At 38.5% G+C, this 21,111-nt stretch overlaps 1 protein-coding gene across 1 annotated transcript; it reads left to right on the top strand.

Annotated features, from left to right (window-relative positions):
- Positions 1-12,663: 12,663 nt before the first annotated feature.
- Positions 12,664-20,604, top strand: LOC130222197 (gastrula zinc finger protein XlCGF7.1-like; the record flags this gene model as incomplete). The annotated part of the gene is made up of 2 exons (XM_056454834.1): positions 12,664-12,809; positions 20,015-20,604. Coding segments are annotated over exons 1-2 (675 nt in total), but the record flags the coding sequence as incomplete, so codon positions are not given.
- Positions 20,605-21,111: the final 507 nt, after the last annotated feature.

Genomic DNA, 21,111 nt, shown 5'->3' with positions numbered 1-21,111 from the left:
TCATTCCTGGCATTCAGTAATATTTCAGCTTGACCAAACTCATTTCTAAAATTTGATTATTGATTATTTATTGATTGATTTATCTATTGGTTATATTTTTTAAATAGCCTACATAATTAGGCACAATTTAAACTTTCAAAAATTCATATTTTCCCACCTCAGGCATTAAAGCCTTTATATTATTTTCTCTTTTATTCTTACTTGGACACCCATTATTCTCAACCCCGTAACAGACTAAACTGAGTTGTTAATAATAGTATTTTTAAAAGCTTTTGCTATAAAACCAACGTTTCCCTATTGCTCATATGGCCCTCAAATCAGTTTAATGGCTAAAATATAACATTTTTGATGAGTTTTAGATTTAGATGTGGTTTAAGTTTCAGTTATACAATTTATGCATTCTGTGGTCTCTTAATTTCTCTAAAAAAGCTTTAAGTTTAGATGTCTTACCCAAACCACATATTCACAATGTTAGGCCTTAACATGGTTGGTACTCAGCAAGAATTGTTTTTTATATTAAATTGTTGAAATATTAATTTCACAGGGTTGAGAATACAGTGACGGGGTTGAAGACCGTAACAGGGTTGAGGGGACACTTTAATTTCAATTTCAATTTGTTTTAATTAATTTGAAATTAAATCCAAGACTCAACCAAAACTTATTTATTTTAGTAAAACATTTAGCAAAGGCGTTAATCACACTGAGATTAAATTAAACTTCATTAAACCAAACTACAGTCAGAATTCAAGAAAGTAAACTGCTGCAGGTAACTGGACCATTAGTAACCTTTAAAAGAGCTGATAAAGGCCTATGTTACCAAATATATTGCTGAACAGAACCTACAGTAAACAGTAGCAACAGGTAAATCATGTCTAAAACATTATTTGCTGGAACATACATAAAAAACTACAGCAGAAATTTCTTCCTAATGAAATTGTTAATGAAAATTCTTAATAATAATAACAAAAATAAAATTATATATACAGATGGGCTGGTCAGTGGTCTAAGTATTTCAGAAACTGCCGATGTATTGGGTTTTTCATGCACAACCATTTCTAAGGGAGAAAATATTCTGTGAGCGCAAATGCCTTGTTGATGCGGTCAGAAGAGAATGGCCAGACTGGTTCCAGCTGGTAGAAAGGCAACAGTAACTCAAATAAGCACTTGTTACAACCGAGATCTGCAGAAGAGAATCTCTGAACACACAACGCGTCCAACCTTGAGGCGAATGGGCTACAGCAGCAGAAGACCACCAGGGGATTCAACCAGGGATTCCTAAACCTTTCGATAGCTTAACCCTCTTCATCTAGAATATTAATATGAATGCCCTTAATGACCCCCTCTCTAAAGTTGGCTAATTGTCACATGACATGGAGATAAACAAATAAACCATTTACATAATTCAAGTATTTTATACTTTACATGTTCTGATTTTATCAGCTTTTCATTAACTCATGATGAAACTCGCGACACATTCAATATGAAATCTGCTGCTGATATGGGTACCGTGCCTGACATTAAATTGTGTCAATGTTTAAGTGAAAACTATTCTATAACTAAATATTCTATCAGTGACAAAAAAGTTATAATACGAATATTTTTACTGAAAAATTAATATTTTTAATTAAAATTCTTGATAAATTAGGAGAATTTCTCAATCCTGTTACAGGTTTACAACCCAGAAACAATGACATGTGTAACAGGGTTGAGTGTGATGGGGTTGAGTTTTTAAAACAAAATGGCCTCTTCTCCTCGTGTGGTTTAAATGAGAAGGCTGTTATGAAGCGGACAGGAGACAGAGGTAAGGAAACGTTAGGGTGTTTATTAAATGACAACAAGGAGCACATGAAGGATAGCCAGGAGGATCAGGAATGATGTTGGGGTCTTTTCCTCCGTGGCTGGGTAACAGGAATACACGAGGATGGACAGCACACACCAGATACAGCTGACAGAGGATGACACAGACTTGGAAGGACTGGAAGACAGGACGATTCGGGAGGACCAGGAAGACTAGGAGGAATACAAAGAGAACAGGTAAGTAAATCGTTTGTTTTAGCTGAGGATGACTACGCTGAGTGGTCGCTCAGTTGTCCGCTTTCGTCGAGACGAGCCCGGACAATGAGCGACTGGAGTGCTGTGCTTTTATCTGGTGCTCGTGAATGTGATGCAGCTGTGTGCTCATTAGAAGTCAGGTGATGGTGATCTTCGTGAGTGGGGGTCGTGAGAGCCTGACCAATCCATGACAGTACCCCCCTCCCCAGGGCCCGCTCCTGAGGGCCGACACCTCCGACGCCGTGGTGGTCTCCCTCTGCCTCTAGGCGCTGGGAACTCAGGGTGGCTCTCATGAAACTCCACCATGAGACTAGGATCGAGAATATCAGCTCTGGGAACCCATGTCCTTTCTTCGGGGCCGTACCCTTCCCAGTCCACCAGGTCCTCCAACTGGCCACCACGACGTCGGGAACGCAAGATCTCCTTCACTGCGTAGACGGCTCCTTCTTCTAGGAGCAGTGGAGGAGGGGGTTCCTCTTCGTGGTCAGGCTCTGTGGAGGGAAGAACAGGATCGTGATAGGGTTTCAGGAGTGATACGTGGAATGTAGGGTGAATACGGTAGTGAGAGGGTAATTGTAGTTTGTAGGTGACGGGGTTAACCTGTTCCACGATGGTGAAGGGACCAACAAATCGGGGACTTAACTTGCGAGAGGGCAGTCGCATGCGTATGTCCCGGGTGGATAGCCACACCTTTTGTCCGGGTGTGTATCTGGGTTCTTCAGACCTTCTCCTATCGGCGGTTACCTTGCTTCGACGGACTGCCCTCTGCAGATGTTGATGAGCCTCGTCCCAGACTCTCTCGCTCTCCCGGAACCAGTGATCCACTGCGGGGACATCAGATGGTTCGCCATCCCAGGGAAAGAGCGGTGGTTGGAAGCCCAGGACGCACTGGAATGGCGTGAGTCCGGTGGAGGGTTGCCGCAGTGAATTTTGGGCATATTCTGCCCAGCCCAAATACTGGCTCCAGGAGTTCTGGTGACCACTGCAGAAGGTCCTCAGGAACCGTCCCACCTCCTGAATCTTCCTCTCTGTCTGCCCGTTGGTTTGGGGATGATATCCAGAAGAGAGGCTGACGGCCACACCTAGGAGCTTGAAGAAGGCTTTCCATAGACGTGAGATGAACTGTGGACCTCTGTCCGACACAATATCTTCTGGAATACCAAATGACCTGAAGACTTGATTAAAGATATTGTCGGCAGTTTCAAAGGCTGTGGGAAGACCTTTCAGAGGGATTAGTTTGACAAACTTTGAGAATCTATCTACTATGACTAGAATACAGGTATTACCTTCTGACGAAGGGAGGTCAGTGATAAAGTCCACTCCTAGGTGTGACCAGGGACGGTTCGGAATCGGCAAGGGATGGAGCTTTCCAGCGGGTAGATGACGTGGGCTCTTGGATTGGGCACAGTCCTTACAGCCCTGAACATATTGCCTCACATCCCTTGCCATGTTTGGCCACCAGAATCGTTGGGATACTAGCGAGAGAGTATTGTTGATCCCTGGATGTCCAGTGCCTAGCGAGGTATGTAAGGAGTGGATCAGATCTACCCGGTGTTCAGGTGGTATGAACTGCCGATGAGGAGGGCATCCCGGCGGAGCAGGGGCTTCCGGAGTGGCAACGACTGGAGGAGCGTTCCAGGTGATCGGACAAATGGAGATGTGTTCGGGAAGAATCTTCGTTGGGAGTTCTTCATGATCGTGATGCTCGTGTAAACGAGAGAGAGCGTCTGCTCTTAGATTCTTGGGTCCTGGACGATAGGAAATGGAGAAATCAAAACGTGAGAAGAAAAGTGACCATCTGGCTTGACGTGGACATAGTCTCTTGGCCTCTTTGATGTATTGGAGGTTTTTGTGATCTGTGATCACCTGGAACGGATGTTTGGCTCCCTCCAACCAGTGACGCCACTCCTCCAAGGCTAGCTTGATTGCTAGAAGCTCCCTGTCTCCTATGCTGTAATTCTGCTCCGCCGGGCTCAACTTCCGAGAGAAATAGGCACAGGGATGCAGTCGGGGCGGTGTATCATGATGTTGAGATAATACTGCCCCGACGCCGGTGGTGGATGCGTCCACTTCCACCACGAAAGGAAGATTTGGGTCAGGATGAGTCAGGAGTGGGGCCCTTGTGAACTCCTTCTTAAGAAGGCGGAAGGCTGCGGCTGCTTCTTTGGTCCACTCCAGTCCTTTGGGTTTACCCTTGAGGAGATTAGTGAGAGGTGATGTAATCCTGCTGTAGTCCTTGATAAACCGTCTATAAAAGTTAGCAAACCCAAGAAACCTCTGGAGCTCCTTAATGGAAGTGGGTTCTGACCAGGATAGAACAGCCTCAATTTTCTTCCCATCCATACGTATACCGGTTTGGTCAATGATGTATCCCAAGAAATGAATCGACTTCTGGTGGAATGAGCATTTCTCCGCTTTGAGGTAGAGGTGATGTTCTCTCAATGTGTGTAGGACCTCCGCAACGTGTTGGCGATGTTCGGCCTCACTCCGGGAGTAAATGAGGATGTCATCTATGTACACTATTACACAGTGGTGAAGAAACTCCCGGAGGACTTCATGAATGAAGTTTTGGAATACGGAGGGGGCGTTGACCAGACCGTAAGGCATGACCTCATATTCATAGTGGCCAGTAGGGGTCACGAATGCTGTCTTCCATTGGTCCCCCTCACGTATTCTTATCAGATTATACGCGCTGCGGAGGTCCAATTTAGTGAAGACTTTAGCTTCTCGGAGCTGTTCCAAAGCGGCTGGTACCAGAGGAAGGGGATATCGGTATTTTACTGTACCGTTATTTAGGACCCTGTAGTCGATGCATGGACGCAGCCCTCCGTCCTTCTTGGCCACAAAGAAGAAGCTTGAGGCGGCTGGTGATTTTGAGTGACGTATGTACCCCTGACTCAGAGCCTCCCTTATGTAATCTTCCATTGCCTGATTCTCTGGAAGCGAGAGCGGGTAGATCCTACCTCTTGGCAACTGGGCATCTGGAACTAGGTCGATCGCGCAGTTCCCATGGCCGATGCGGCGGTAGCTGGGAAGCTCGCTTGGGGCAGAAGACATCATGAAAGGAGCTGTACTCCTTAGGAATGTGGATAGACTGCTTCTCAGGAGGGCTCTCGACCGATGTTGCAAACAAAGAAATGGGGTTCCGACCTTGAAGAGGGAGATTTGGAAAACAGGCAGGTGTACATCCAGATCCCCATTTCTTTATCTCTCCTGTGCCCCAAGAGATGATGGGATCGTGCTTCACCAGCCACGGGCGCCCTAGAATGATGTCCATATTTGCACCCTCCAGAACCAGAAATTGAATCCTCTCTTGATGTAACAACCCCACTTGAAGAAGGATGTCTTCGCATTGTCGATGGATACGGGTCGAAGATCGAGTGCACTGGGTTATCGGTTGTATCTGGTATATATGCGAGGACGCCTCAGTACGGAGGTGGAGTTGACGACAGAGGGATTGGGAGATGAAGTTCCCTGCTGACCCGGAGTCGATGAGGGCTGTGACAAGGAGAGAAATAGAGGCAGTAGTTATTTGTACGGTGGTAGTAAGTGGTTTACATTGTTCAATATTCGTACTGAATACACTCACTGAAGTCCGAATGGGACGAAGGGGACACTCCATACGGGTGTGTCCACTGACACCGCAGTATAGACACAGACCCCGGGTCAGCCTCCTCTGTCGTTCCGCTGATGTCAGTCTTCCAGACTCTATTATCATGGGTTCTGGTTCTGGAGAGGCTGTTGACTCAGGCGATTGGAGGAGTGCAGACGAGGGGGTGATGGTGTCCTGTTGATAGGAACGGAGACGATCGGAACATCGGAGAGAATGTTGGATGAATCTCTCCAGACCCATTGTATCATCTAATGTGGCCAGTTGGATTCGGAGAGTGGGTTCCAAGCCGAGCCGGTACGTGGTCAACAACGATCTCTCATTCCATCCACTTGCAGCTGCTAGAGTGCGAAACCGGAGAGCATATTCCTGTGTAGATAGAGTACCTTGCTTTAGATGATACAGCTGCTCTCCAGCGGCTACTTCCCCATCAGAACGTCCAAACACCTCTTTGAAATACTCCGTGAAGGTAGTGATGGAATTCATGACCGGCCCGGCTTGGTTCCAGATCGTCTCAGCCCATTTAAGTGCAGGTCCAGAGAGTAGAGATACGATGTAGGCGATCTTCGACTTATCTGTGGGATATAGAGAAGGTTGCATTTCGAATATGAGGGAACATTGTAACAGAAAACCATTGCACTCCCCCGCTCCGCCTGAGTAGGGCGCTGGTCGGGCCATGGGACTGGAAGGAAGGGCCGAAGAAGAAACTGTGGAGGCGGAAGTGCTCGGTGCTGGTGGTGCGTTGGAAAGTGGAGCTGGTGGCTGTAGAATCCGCTTCAACTGGTCCACCAGCTCTTGAAGGTGATCGGGGGTGCTCATGTTGTCGTCGTTATGGGTCCGGGCTTCTGTTATGAAGCGGACAGGAGACAGAGGTAAGGAAACGTTAGGGTGTTTATTAAATGACAACAAGGAGCACATGAAGGATAGCCAGGAGGATCAGGAATGATGTTGGGGTCTTTTCCTCCGTGGCTGGGTAACAGGAATACACGAGGATGGACAGCACACACCAGATACAGCTGACAGAGGATGACACAGACTTGGAAGGACTGGAAGACAGGACGATTCGGGAGGACCAGGAAGACTAGGAGGAATACAAAGAGAACAGGTAAGTAAATCGTTTGTTTTAGCTGAGGATGACTACGCTGAGTGGTCGCTCAGTTGTCCGCTTTCGTCGAGACGAGCCCGGACAATGAGCGACTGGAGTGCTGTGCTTTTATCTGGTGCTCGTGAATGTGATGCAGCTGTGTGCTCATTAGAAGTCAGGTGATGGTGATCTTCGTGAGTGGGGGTCGTGAGAGCCTGACCAATCCATGACAAAGGCCCCCATGGCAGCAATTAAACAAGAATATGTTATATTGTTTGGAAAAAAAAAACAATAATATTCCATCTAAGTTTTACGTTACGGGGTTGAATTGTTAAGCTTGACCGTACCCTTCCTAATTATAATAAACATCATAAAATGTAAAGAAATGAAAATATATCTTGCCTTCTTCTGCACCATGCTATTTAAGAGAGCTGAATGATGTCACTTTCTGTCTGTGATGTCATATAAGAGTGGAGAATTGCTGGCGTGAAGGGGTTGAGTTTATATTGACGGACAGAACTTTGTAGCCTTTTTTATTTAAAAAAATCTTATTTTTTATTTTATTTTTATTTATCACCAGAAAAGAACACTAATAAATGATTGTAATACTGAAACAAAAATTAGACACTGTGTGCATTTTATTAATTTTTTTCTACATGCAGTCTCAAAGAAGTGCCTCTGGGACGTGACAAACAGCTTGGTTTGTCACAGAAATAATCAATTTTTATGCTAAAAATGCTTTTAATGTAGAATTGTTTTGATTCATTTTAATGTACAAAGCAAATCAATGAAAAATGCTTTTAAAATGTAATTTTAGTCAACAACCACTTTAAAAAATACGGAGGACTGAAATATTACCATTTGCCAGGAATGACCCTAATATTATTACTGACGATGTTGCTAAAGAATGGCAGGAAACGTAGAATACAGATAATAAGAGACAACAAGAATATGAAAAAAGAACCCTAGTGTGTGTGTTTGTGTGTAAGAGAGAGAGCAGATGTGTAAAGTGGAAAACGAGGGAGAAATGTATGAATAAGTCATGACTGCAGCAGTAACTGGCAAAAAAATGAACAAAAAGTCTTTTATTTTGGCGTGGCGTGTGACGTCGTAAGGCTGCGCCGCTTTTTGTGATTTAACTGGAGAAAGATTTGTGTTTTAAAACGTTTACAAAAGAATAAAACACAGATATAACCGATTGATTAAAGTTTCAGGTTTTTCACCCGATGCTAAATTATCCCAGTCAACAAATTTCCTTTGGCCCTGATCTAGCCCATATCAACAGCTAAGATGTGGCCCAGATCAGTTAGTGTTCCCCAGCCCAGAACTGGCCCTCATCCTTTTAGCCAGAACTGAACCAAAGTAGTGCCACAACTCCACCAAGCTTGAGCCAAGTAACACATTTTATGTGGCCCAGACGTGGGCCTTGTATTCAAGATTAGTTCGGAGTTCTGTGGCCCTTGTATGATGTGTAAAGACTGATAAAGCCTTTAATCTCTTACATTGATTGTCAAATCTCCATCTGTTTTGTGAACAGCAGTGTGTAGTAAAAAGTCTTTGATAAAAATGAAAGTTCTAAATAATAGTTTTATTTGCAATATTTTAAACATTATAAATACATGTACAATGTTGTAAAAGATTGCAAATAAAAGCTATTACTTTGAACTTTCTTTTTTAATAACACAAATAAATCTCTTTTACTCTCTCACATAAATCTTGTGCAGTGTGTTTTAGCTACAGATACTATTATCCCGATAAATTCAGCCATCATGAATGAGCAGTTATACAAATTAAAACTATTCTTTAACAGAAAATTTCTTGCATTTATCAGATCAGTCAACAAAAATAGTGCTTACAGTGTATTACCCTTGATGGAAAGATCTAAACTGTTAGTACATTTTTATGCTGTTTAGTTCAAAATGAAAGTGAAACTGAAAGCAACACTACCGCTACCGACATCAACCAGCAGATGGCGCTCGGACACCACAAAAACTCAAACCCATTTATTATGTGCCACACATATTCCCATTTCCCTTGATTCAGCCATACGTTATTATTATCCAGTACATGTTTGCTCTTCTAAGACTACAACACAGTTATTTAAAATGGTAATAACATTTCACAATCAGTCAGTTTTTATTTATCTCTTAAGTTAGCTTTAATTAATTAAAGATTCAGGATGTACCTGATGAATTCATTTTAAAGACTGTTCAATGTAATTTGCCAATGATATCTCACAGCAATTCCTGACTTTTTTATTTGGCTTGTACATATGAATGTATAGGATCTTATTAGTACATTTAGTATGATTAATTTGCTCATCCTTCAATGATGGTCGGGTTTAGGGGTGAGGTTTGGTGCCTCCTTTTAAAAATCCTCCATTTTCGTAGATCTGAACTCTGAATTAGCCACTAAACTGACAAAACATAAAATAGTTGTTCCTTGTGGGATCAGGCTGCATCTGCAGAGTATGAGTAAACAGGAGCTTTAATCAGATTTGAAGAACAAACGTTTAATAAAACAGACAGCTTTGTTTAACATTTGGTTTAATTATATTTACTGGACATGTGGGTCAAATATAGGACATTTGAGTAGCATACTGCATTTAAATTAAATCTTTCAACTATTATTATTACTTTTGCGTTTTGCTTTAGAGCTACTATCACATCAATTAATACTGTCAATAAATTATTAAATTAATAAATGAAAGTTTTATTTCAGAGATTAACATAATTTGAATTTATTTTATTCTTGTGTTTAATTTAGAGTTACCGATGCATTGCTTATGGATTTAAATTAGATTCATTCAATTTAATTCATGAGAACAGTTCATCTAATGACTTAAATGTACTTGATTTTTTATTTTTAAAGTAAATTTTCATTATTTCACTTGTAAATGTTACAAAACAATTAAGCAAATTTAAATAATATAATTATGTAATAAAGTAATTACTCAACTTCATTTATGAGATTACTTTATCAAATTATCTAAATCTTCTTTAGTAACATTTACTTCATTCTTGAGTAAAAACATTTTCTCTAATAAAAAAATAACTAAAATAAAATAATAAATAAATAAAAATAAACTAAAATAAATAATTGAAAGAGTGGATTTTTTTCAGTGTTTTTTATTATAATTTAAGAATTAAGTAAATGTTGCTAAAAATAAGCATCATATAATATAATTACAATACTTATTCGACTTTATTTCTGCAGTTACTTTATTTTAATCTACTTATTTGTTTAGAAACATTTACTTAACATTTCTTTAACATTTACATAATTCTTAATGTATTTTCAGTAATTTCACAACTTTAAAATGTAATCAACATTTTTAAGTGTAAATTTGTTTCACCAAATAAACTGAGTAGATGATAGTAAGAGTTTCTACAGTGTAAAGATAAAGATGAACTGAACTGGTGTCATTATACAGCTCATTGCTCTTCTTTTGATCAACAGTGGTCAGCTCTACAACACTGGGTGTCCCAACACTATGAGGGTGCTAGAAAACAGGATCAGGGACATGAAGCAACACACTTGATAACACAAAGGATGTGCGTATATTTAACACAGATTTACGATTTAGCTCAAACCTTGGTACTGACCCTGCATCAGCTATAAAACAAATGGATCATCATCATGTGCCGTCATCTTTATTAATAGCTGCCTGATAAGCCATACCATTAACTGAATATTACCGTTTTACATATAAGAAACCTGTTAACAGGTATAGCTGTTCATGCCAATACCAACTTGATAGCCTAAAGCATATTACATGAACAGGACCTGCCTTACATCTCTTAAGACAAATAAGCAAAGGTGTCTATAACAATACATGCTTGATTCCCCAGATCATTACAATCATTAAATCTGTATGGTGCCTTTTCACACGTTTAAAAATAACAACCATTTGTAAACATAGTTCTTCACTGGTATTGACCAGTTTAATACCTCAAATAATTATACATGTGAGGCGTAGTGGTGCAGTGGGTCACCTCACAGCAAGAAGGTCGCTGGTTTGAGCCTCAGCTGGGTCATTCGGCATTTCTGTGTGGAGTTTGCATGTTCTCCCCATGTTTACGTGAGTTTCCTCCAGGTGCTCTGGTTTCCCCCAAGTCCATAGACATGTGGAGTGAATGAGTGTGTATGCATGTTTCCAAGTAATGGTTTGCTGCTAGAAGGGCATCCACTGCATAAAGCATGTGCTAGATAAGTTGGCGGTTCATTCCACTATGGCGACCCCTGATTAATAAAGGGACTAAGCTGGAAAGAAAATGAATGCATAAATGAGTAATATCACACAGGTAGCAGTGCGACGTGGCCTTCTATCAGTTTTTGTTTCTATTTGTTGTAATGGCCTGTTGTTATTGCAATAAAAATGAAATAAATAAAAGCAGTGCGATGTGGCTGTATATCAGCACTGATGGGAGCCGTGCGTTATAGTGTACACTAGGCACTCGAGAACGATTGTCCCTCTACCTATTGTTTCAATCCCCTGAGAACTTTGCTCATCTTCAGAACGCAAATGAAGACACTTTAGAGGAAATCAGAGATCTCCCTCGTCTGTCATAGACAGCAAGAGTCCCGAGATGCTCAAAGTCCAGAAAAGGAAGCAAAAACATTGTGAAAACAGTCCATGTGACTTTAGTGGTTCAATTGTAATCGAGTTCCAGGAATATTTTGTGTGCAAGAAAATGTTGAAAATAGCAGCCAAAGTAGGAACTGTTGACCCATATAGTGGCTGTTTTTGCTCCTGTATTCTCTTCATTTCCATTCAGCAGAAGAAACTCAAACAGGTTTGGAACAAGTAGAGGATGAGGAAATGACAGAATTGTAATTTTTATGTGAACTACCCCTTTAATGCTTCTGTAAGTAAAGGTAAATTAAATATTATTATTGAAGATATTGCTAAAGAATCACAGGAAACGTGGAGCACAGATAATAAGAGACGAAAATTCAAATGAAAAAAAGGGAACCCTATACAGGCCTATAGTTGTAGAAATAGACAAGAAGAGGTCATAATTATGATAATGAGATTTGGACTCGCATATTAATAGGAAGTAATGTGTTGTAGACATGCAAGTCATCATGAACTGGATTAAAAAAGTTTCTTAAAATTGTTTTAAAATGTTTAGATTAAAGGTTTTGATCAACTTTAAATACTGAAGTGTGTGTTTGTGTGTGAGAGAAAGAGAGATCTAATCTATTTTTTATTTTTATTATTATATTTTTATTTATATTTTTTTATTAATCTTTTTATTTTTATTAACCTATTTTTATTTTTATTCATTTTATTTTTATTTATCTACTTTTATTTGTATTAATCTTTTTTTAATTTTATTAATCTATATATTTATTTTATTTTATTCATTTCTGTGTTTTCTCTGTATTATATATGAGAGAGAAAGAGAGAGAGAGAGAGAGAGAGAGAGAGAGAGAGAGAGAGAGAGAGAGAGAAAAGATATAGTGTAAAGTGAAAAACATGGGAGAAATGTATCAATAAGTCATGACTACAACAGTAAGTGGCAAAAAAGCTAAACAAAAAGACTTTTATTTTGGCGTGGTGTGTGACGTCATCACGCGGCGCCGCTTCAGCGCTGGGATTCAAGTGGAGAAAGGTTTGTTTTAAAACGTTTACAGATATAACTCGATCTAATTAAAGTTTCAGGGTTTTCATCCAATGCTTAATTAAGTTCCCAATGTTGGAAATATTATTTAACCCTTTATACAACGTAGTACTATTTTATTCTCAGTAACCGAGGGCTATTGTTTGAATAAAGTAACAAAGAAGTGTGTAATACGTGTTTTAATGAAACCTTTACCTGATTTCTTTTTGTTGTCATTAAAAGAAACTGTTGAAGCAAGTGTTGAAGAGAAGTTATTTCTGTTCATTGTTTTGTTCATTTTAAACAGGATAAAGTGTCCAAACACAGAGAAAAACTCCTGCTGAAGCGACTGATCTCCACACTGTTATAAAGATGGCGTTTATTAAAGTGGAGAGTGAAGATGTGAAGATTGAAGAAACATTCAGAGTCAAACAGGAAGATCTGCAGGAACAAACAGGTTGATTTTCATTCTTAAAGACCAACTCAGTCATTAGATCCTCATTCAGATATATTTTAATAATAAGAATACTAAATTAAATCCATCTTACAGCCCTGAGTGTGCTGCCTAGTTCTCCTAAATGCACATAAGCACTCATTGAAAGACAGGAATGAGTTTCTTTCGTCACTTGTTCTCGTGTCTTTTGTCATTCTTTTATGTATTATTAGTCTCCCATTTTCTCTACCTTCTTAAGGTTATTGCTTTTCTTGTTCTCCTACTGTTTGTAAAGCATCCTTAAGCACTGGTGCTATATAAAATAAATAAAAACAATAAATTAAAAAAGTTTAACTGAGCTGAAGATATTTGACCTACAGTATTCTCATAGAAGATATCTGCTATTACAGTGATAGTGTTGGCTTAGTACTTTTCATTTACATATGACACATTGATCACAATTCCCTTTTTTTCATCAACCTCTCTATAGGATTAAACTTGTTTTTAGTAGTTGTTACTAGTTCTCACAGATAGTATCTGAATTACATCATTATTATAATAACTAATTGCCAGGGCTATTGTGTTTAAACAGGGTTTCCGTGGGCTCTTAAAATGTCTTAAATTCCAAAATCTAAATTTTAGGCCTTAAAGTCCTAACTTTACTGAAATATTGTGTTGTAGGTCTTAAATCTTTTTTTAAACAAGTCTTCATTTTCCTTTGTTCATGTTCTGCTACCCAATCTGGCCAAAACCCATACAATCACCAACAATCCATCTCAATAAAACTTTCAACTTTTCATTCAAAAAGGTCATTTTAACTTTATTTATCATAATGGTTTAATTATTTTCCTTACAATAACATTTGTTTAAACGTGCTTCATGTATTTACTGCTGTGGACAGATTGTTGTGCATCAATTTAGTTTATTATAGTTTTTAAAACATTTAAAACATTTGTTCATTTTTTTATTTTATAGAAAGTTTATTTTGGAAAAAAAGTGCATGGATACAAGTACAGTAAGTAAGTAGTAGTTTTTTTTACACAACATTTAAAATCTTTTGCTAAGAAATATCTAAAATATAAATGTTTTAATATTTATTTATTATTGTATTATTGGTGATGCGGTGGCGCAGTAGGTAGTGCTATCGGCTCACAGCAAGAAGGTCGCTGGTTCGAGCCTTGGCTGAGTCAGATGGCATTTCTGTGTGGAAGAACTTTGTATGTTCTTCCCGTGTTCGCGTGGGTTTCCTCTGGGTGCTCCGGTTTCCCCCACAAGTCCAAAGACATATGGTACAGGTGATTTGGGTAAGCTAAATTGTCCGTGGTGTATGTTTGTGAATGAGTGTGTATGGGTGTTCCCCAGTGATGGGCTGCAGCTAGAAGGGCATCCACTGCATAAAAAACTAATGCTGGATAAGTTGTCGGTTCATTCCGTTGTGGCGACCACAGATTAATAAAGGGACTAAGCCGAAAAGATAATGAATGAATGTATTGTATTATTAAATGTATTAAATTATAATATTTTTTTAAGGGGGAAATACATAATCTGGGCCATTTGAAAAATCCCTTAGCCCTTTATGAGTCTAAAATTTCATTCATAATGGTCATAAAAGGGTTACATTTAACTTGGTGAAACCTGCAGAAACCCTGGTTTAAAGTATGTCAAAAACCATGGATGCCCCAATATTAAATTTGCTGAATGAAATGGACATTAAAATAATTAATTATTATAAAACATTGTACAGTATTCTAAACTATAATCTTGTTGTGGGACGAAGTGAGACAAAACGAACAAATTATAGTGGAACAATAACGTTTAGCATTGCCAGTGGCGGATTTAGGCATGGGCTATATGGGCCCAGCGTGGCATTTTGCTGGTGGCAAATGGGGGCAAACTTACTAAATTAAGTTTGGGGAGAAAAGCGCAATGTTTATGATAAGTGGGGGCGGAGCAGGCCAGAATCACTGTGGCAGGCCAGATGACTGTCAGGCCACCGGGAAATGTCCCGGTGCTCCCTATGGCTGAGTTTTACAGTTTTCTGTCATTTATTGTTCCTGATCATTTCTCCAATAGGCAATATAATTGGAAGTTCTCAAGCAATAGCATATGAGATCAGGTCACTGCTATCACATCATTGACAATTGATGTACGTCACTGTTTCTCATTGTGCTCTGTTTATTCTAAGAGCAGATGCTGAGGATTCTTAGAGCTTTTGACACTTGAAATAGTTAACCCTGGGTCATTCTAACCCTCGATAAAAAGAATCCTGTCTTATCTGTAATCTCGTTCCACACTGCTCATGCTATACCTGGTGTTCATTAACAGACGTTTCACATTGGCAAATCCTGGGTGAACATTATTATTTGTATATTTATGTTGTCAATGTCCCTGATTGGACAAACACCAGGTCACCTTTTTAGATGGCATTTCTACATCTTGTCGGGTTAACAATATCTGGAAATCAGGAGAAATACCAGCCTTTTGGAAAGAAGCTATTATTATACCGATACCTAAACCGGGAATAGATCATTCAAATAATTATCGTCCAACAGCACTTACCAGTTGCCTTTGCAAAACAATGGAACAAATGATTAATGATCGATTGGTTTGGATTTTAGAAAAAGAACAGAAGATTAATAACTCAGTGTGGGTTTAGAAGAGGGAAAACTACTCTTGATCATCTTATACGATTAGAATCTTTTGTGCGAGATGGTTTTATTAAAAGAGAACACATAGTAGCAGGTTTTTTTATCTGGAAAAGATCTATGATACTACCTGGAGTTATGGTATTTTAAAAGATTTACAGGAGATGGGTTTTAGAGGAGATTTGCCTAATTTTAATTTTTTATCCAACAGTGTTTCGTGTGCGTATTAAAAATATATTATCTGAATTGCATATACAAGAATCAGGAGTGCCCCAAGAAAGTATACTATCAGTAACACTATTTAGTATTAAAATTAATAATGTTGTAAATGTTATTGGGAATAATATATTTTGTAGTTTATATGTAGATTATATATGTATTTGTTATAAAGGGAAAAATATGAATACAATCGAGAGACAAATTCAGATATGTATAAATAAAATGTATGACTGGTAAGCTTTAAATGGTTTTCAATTTTCTAAATCCAAAACTGTATGCATGCATTTTTGTCTTTTAAGATCTATGCATTTATATCCAGAGCTTTTTTAGATAGAGAAACTATACAAGTTGTGAAAGAGGTAAAGTTCCTAGGAATGAGTTTTGACAATAAGTTGTCTTTTATTCCTCATATTAAAGTATTACGAAATAGATGTTTTAAAGCAAAGAATGTTACAAAGGTTTTAGCAAAGATCAAATGGGCTGCAGATTGGGCGATACTCTTAAGGCTTTATAGGACATTTACTAGATCAAAAATGGACTAGGGAGCATAGTTTACGGATATGCAAGGATATCATACATAAAGATGCTTGATACCGTACATCATACAGGACGGAGACTTGCTCTTGTAGCATACAGGACTTCTCCAATTCAAAGTTTATATACGGCAGCAGGAGAAATGTCACTTTACAACAGAAGATTGAAACAGGCTCTCGAATATGCAGTCAAGCTGAAAGCTAATAAAGACAATCCAGCATATTCTACAGTTTTCCACCCTCAATATCAGCACCTATATGAAGCCAGACCCAGATACATCAGACCTTTAGGAATTTTAATGAAAACTCACTTGGAGAAGTTGGATATTAATCTGGATATAATAACAACGATGCATGCATGCTCTAAACCACCTTGGTATATTAAAAAGCCATCTATTATAATGCACCTGTCTCAGTTTAAAAAAAGGGAAATCCACCCAAATGTTTATCAGGAAGAATTTATGAATATCCGATGCAATCCTCCAACTTATGTACCAGTGTATACAGATGGTTCAAAATCAGATGGACGAGCACCTGCTGCAGCAGTGATTGGTTCAGAGTGTTTCAGAAAGAGTATTCCCGGACAAAGCTCTTTTCACAGCTGATCTTGTGCACTGTTTTTAGCTCTGGAACAAATAGAAAAAGAACAGCAACGGCAGTTTTTAATTTGCACAGATTCTATGTTCTGCTAACAAGCACTTGAATCTCTGAAAACTGATCATCCTATGATTTTTAGCATTATTGAAAAAGTGGACCTTTTAAAGACTAAAGACTTTGATATTATTTTCTGCTTGATACCTGGTCATATGGGGTTCATTGTAAATGAATGTGCAGAAAAAGCAGCTAAGGAAGAACTACAGTTGGAGATTACAGAATGTAAAATTCTTGTGTCTGATATTAAACCTGTTTTAAATCTGTATATTAATGAGAAATGGCAAATAGAATGGGATGAATGTAGGAATAACAATTTGTAAATTAAAGAAATAATTACTGTTTTGAAAATAGACATGACCAGGTTGTACATTCAAGATGTAGAATCAGACACTCAAGACTTACACACGCATATTTATTGAAAGAGGAAGAAAAACCTATTTGTGACTTGTGTAAGAATATTTGGATGATAAAATGTATTGTAATAGAATGTCTATTTTTAAATGAAGTTGGACGTTTAACGTTTCGGGAAATATTTGAAGTCAAATGTTTGAAAAGGTGCCTTCTGGAGCACTTTTAGAATATTTATCTTAAATCAAACTAAAAGATAGTATCAGACTGTTTTTAGTGTTGCTGCTACTTGTATACTTTTTGTTGTTTTTTTATAATGTATGTTAAGAAACTGATTTGATTTTATGATTATATATTGTATATTAATTAGTATATGTTTTTGCCATGAATATAAATAATGCTGCTGATATGGCATTAAAACAGAAATAAATAAATAAACAATTTCAATAAGTATGAACATTACTAACTATAAGGTTGGAGTGACAGGAGAGATCAGCATTTCAGGTCAATGATGAAGTCAGAGAAGCTGCATAGTTTGAGTGAAAGGTAATTTATACTCAGGATGACATGATGATCCAGCTCAACTAAAATAACATCAACATGTTTCAGCGAAAGCTCTGAATGTTTTTTTTTTTTTTTTACTGTTACCTGTCAAGATGACTACAGATTTGAACAAACACACTTACACAGCTTTTTTTGCTTAACATTGTGTCAAATTTACACGTGTCAAAAAATGTATTTATATTTATGTTGCAGCGCAAATGTCTAAATTAATTTTTTTACATAACTGCAGTGCAAATGTCTAGTTACTTATATTTACATAGTTCAGGGTTTTCCTTGTTGAAAATGAGTTGGAGGTGGTATCCCATTCATTACATTTTCCCTACTTGAAACAAATGCATTTTGCATTATTGAGCATCACTGGGGGTCTGATAGAAGTTGCCTGCCTGATTTTTGCCAAAAGACTGAGGTGGTACATTTGATGACGGTAACCATCGCATAATTCTGCACAAAAAAACCCTGTATATTTACATTAGTGCAGTACAAGTATCTAAAGTTATTTATATTTACATTAGTGCAGAGCAAATGCTCACTCAAATTGTTCTGTTATTTATGTATATTAATGCATTGAAAATTAATGTTTATTATATTGACAATTTTATATTCCTGCAGTGCAGACAACAACATAGAAATTATGTGCAGTTTGTGTTTATATAATTTTTTTACATGACAAAATTTTGCTTGATCATCTACTCTTTAATCTTTAGCTCAAGCTTTTACTGATGGGCAGAAGGCAAGCCATTGTGTAAATCTGGTTGATGCTCGTTGTAATAGAAAGAGATGTTGTTCAGCCTTGTGATGGACGTCGTCTCCCTTACAGTTGCTTTTACTCTGGACACATTACTCTGGATGTTGTAGGATGTATAAGTCAGAAAGCAATATATTAGGTTTTGCATATAAATACTTGTGCTTAACACATTTGTTTCAGTTTGTTATGTGCCTATTACATGACACTAGAATGTTTGGTGTGTTTGTGTGTGTGTATATGCATGTATACAATATATACAGTATAATAGAATTTACTATGTGAAGTTTATTTATAAACTAATTTCGAGAGGATCACGTGCTTATGATTGCTTGCAGCCGGCCCCGAATTATTCAATTTCTCAGCCACTATAAATACCCTAAGTTCCATATCACAGCCATCTTTATTTTGAAGAATCCCCCCTTCCACCCTACTCCTCCTCCTTTCCTAGATGGGTGGCACGGTGGCCTAGTGGTTAGCACTGTTGCCTCACAGCAACAACGTCACTGGTTCTAGTTCTTACCAAGCCAGCCAGCATTTCTGTGCGGAGTTTACACGTTCTCCCCATGCTCACGTGGGTTTCCCCTGGGTTCCTCCCACCGTCCATAACATTTAACTTAAGTTACTTGACTAGTCCAAATCAACACCATAGACATGCTCCTAGTAAGTAGTTATCTCTTAAGAGTAATCACTATCTGTTCATTAGCTACTACAGCAGGGGAGTTCTCGAGACCTGAGCTCAAACTCCCCTGTCGCCTTGCAAACGGGAGGGAGCCCCGGGCTCGAGGATCTTATGAGCTCTGGGCTTTCTCCCGGGACAGCATTCCAAACAAGCTTTATAATCAATCATCAGCTAAGTGTGAACTTTTAAAAGTATGTTTAAAAACATAATATTATTTAATATAAAATACAATTACAACTTGTTACTACTTTCATATGGGTTAAATTATAGTACATAATTTTTTAACTGTACCGTTAGAAATTTATAACATCACCAAAAACAGCTTCGAAGCAGTGTCAGCCTGATCTGGTGTATTAATCAACTACCGTGGGTTCCAGAACTGAACAATAATGATGTTCCAGATGCTGGACATCCACTGGCACTAGATCCTCATCAATTTAAGTGTAAATCTCCCTTCTTTGCCATGCTCTGATGTGTTTAGGTTTCGCTGCTATTTGATTTCGCTGTAGAACACGCTATGTGGACGTAAAGAGCCTAACTGATATTCTACCGGAAACACGTCAGCAGAGTTCATGCATAGAGTCCATTTACTATAACTTCTATGTTAAGCGGCTTTGACACACTTTACATTGTAAAAGCACTAGATAAATAAAGATGAATTGAATCTGCTTAAATGTGTACACGTTAATGGACCAAACAAAATATGATCTGATTTATTTTAAAATATGTGTGCATCAAAATTACAGTGTGTAGCCAATGTTTCCAGTGTCTTTTCACTTTTCAGATTTTGATGAGAGTTTTTAAGACTTAATGAAAACTAATGTTTTATTTATTTATTTCAGACCTAATTGAAGAGAATGAGGGGAGTAAAGAGGAGCAACATCATGTCAAAATTCAGGGAAAAATTCATTTACAGACTGATGGTATTTTGAAGAATCATTTCACCTGCACTCAGTGTGGAAAGATTTTTGGAAGAAAAGACAATCTTAAGACTCACATGAGGACCCACACTAGAGAGAAACCATTCAAATGCACTCAGTGTGGGAAGAGTTTCAGCCAATCATCACACCTTAATGATCACATGAAAATCCACACTGGAGAGAAACCATTCACATGCACTCAGTGTGGGAAGAGATTCAGCATATCGTCATCCCTTAATCTACACATGAGGATCCACACTGGAAAGAAACCTTTCACATGCACTCCGTGTGGGAAGAGTTTCAGCCAATCATCAAACCTTTATACACACATGAGGATCCACACTGGAGAGAAACCATTCACATGCACTCAGTGTGGGAAGAGTTTTAACTGCTCATCAAACCTTTATCAACACATGAGGATCCACACTGGAGAGAAACCATTCACTTGCACTCAGTGTGGGAAGAGTTTCAGCCAATCATCATCCCTTAATCTACACACAAGGATCCACACTGGAGAGAAACCATTCACTTGCACTTAAGCCACGGACGGATTTTTCTCTCCATAGACTTCCATTCATACTGTTAGACTACTCCTAGTCTCCCCAGGTTAAAACATCATTTAGAGGCTTTAAATATGTTTAAACAATTTAATTAATTAGATGAATAAAGAGTGTTAGAGAATAGCAACACAGGCAGTCTGTGTCAGCTGGGCACACACACCCAAACTCTAGTGTGACCGCAGCTTCAGTGTGGGATGAGTTTCAGCAACTTCTCAGACCTAATAAACACATGAAGACCCACACTGGAGAGAAACCATTTACATGCACTCAGTGTGGGAAGAGTTTCAACCGATCAGCAAACCTTAATGAACACATGAAGGTCCACACTAGTGTGAAAGAGTATATGTGCTTGAGTGTGAGAAGACTTTTATTACAGCTCCAAAATTGAAAGTGCACCAGACGATTCACACTGGAGAGACCGTACAAGTGTTCACACTGTGACAAGAGATTTAATCAGTT

This window comes from Danio aesculapii, chromosome 4 (assembly GCF_903798145.1).
Source record: "Danio aesculapii chromosome 4, fDanAes4.1, whole genome shotgun sequence".
Classification (NCBI taxonomy): domain Eukaryota; kingdom Metazoa; phylum Chordata; class Actinopteri; order Cypriniformes; family Danionidae; genus Danio; species Danio aesculapii.
The sequence above is the reverse complement of the archived record's forward strand: the minus strand, read 5'-3'. Positions and strand labels throughout refer to the sequence as shown.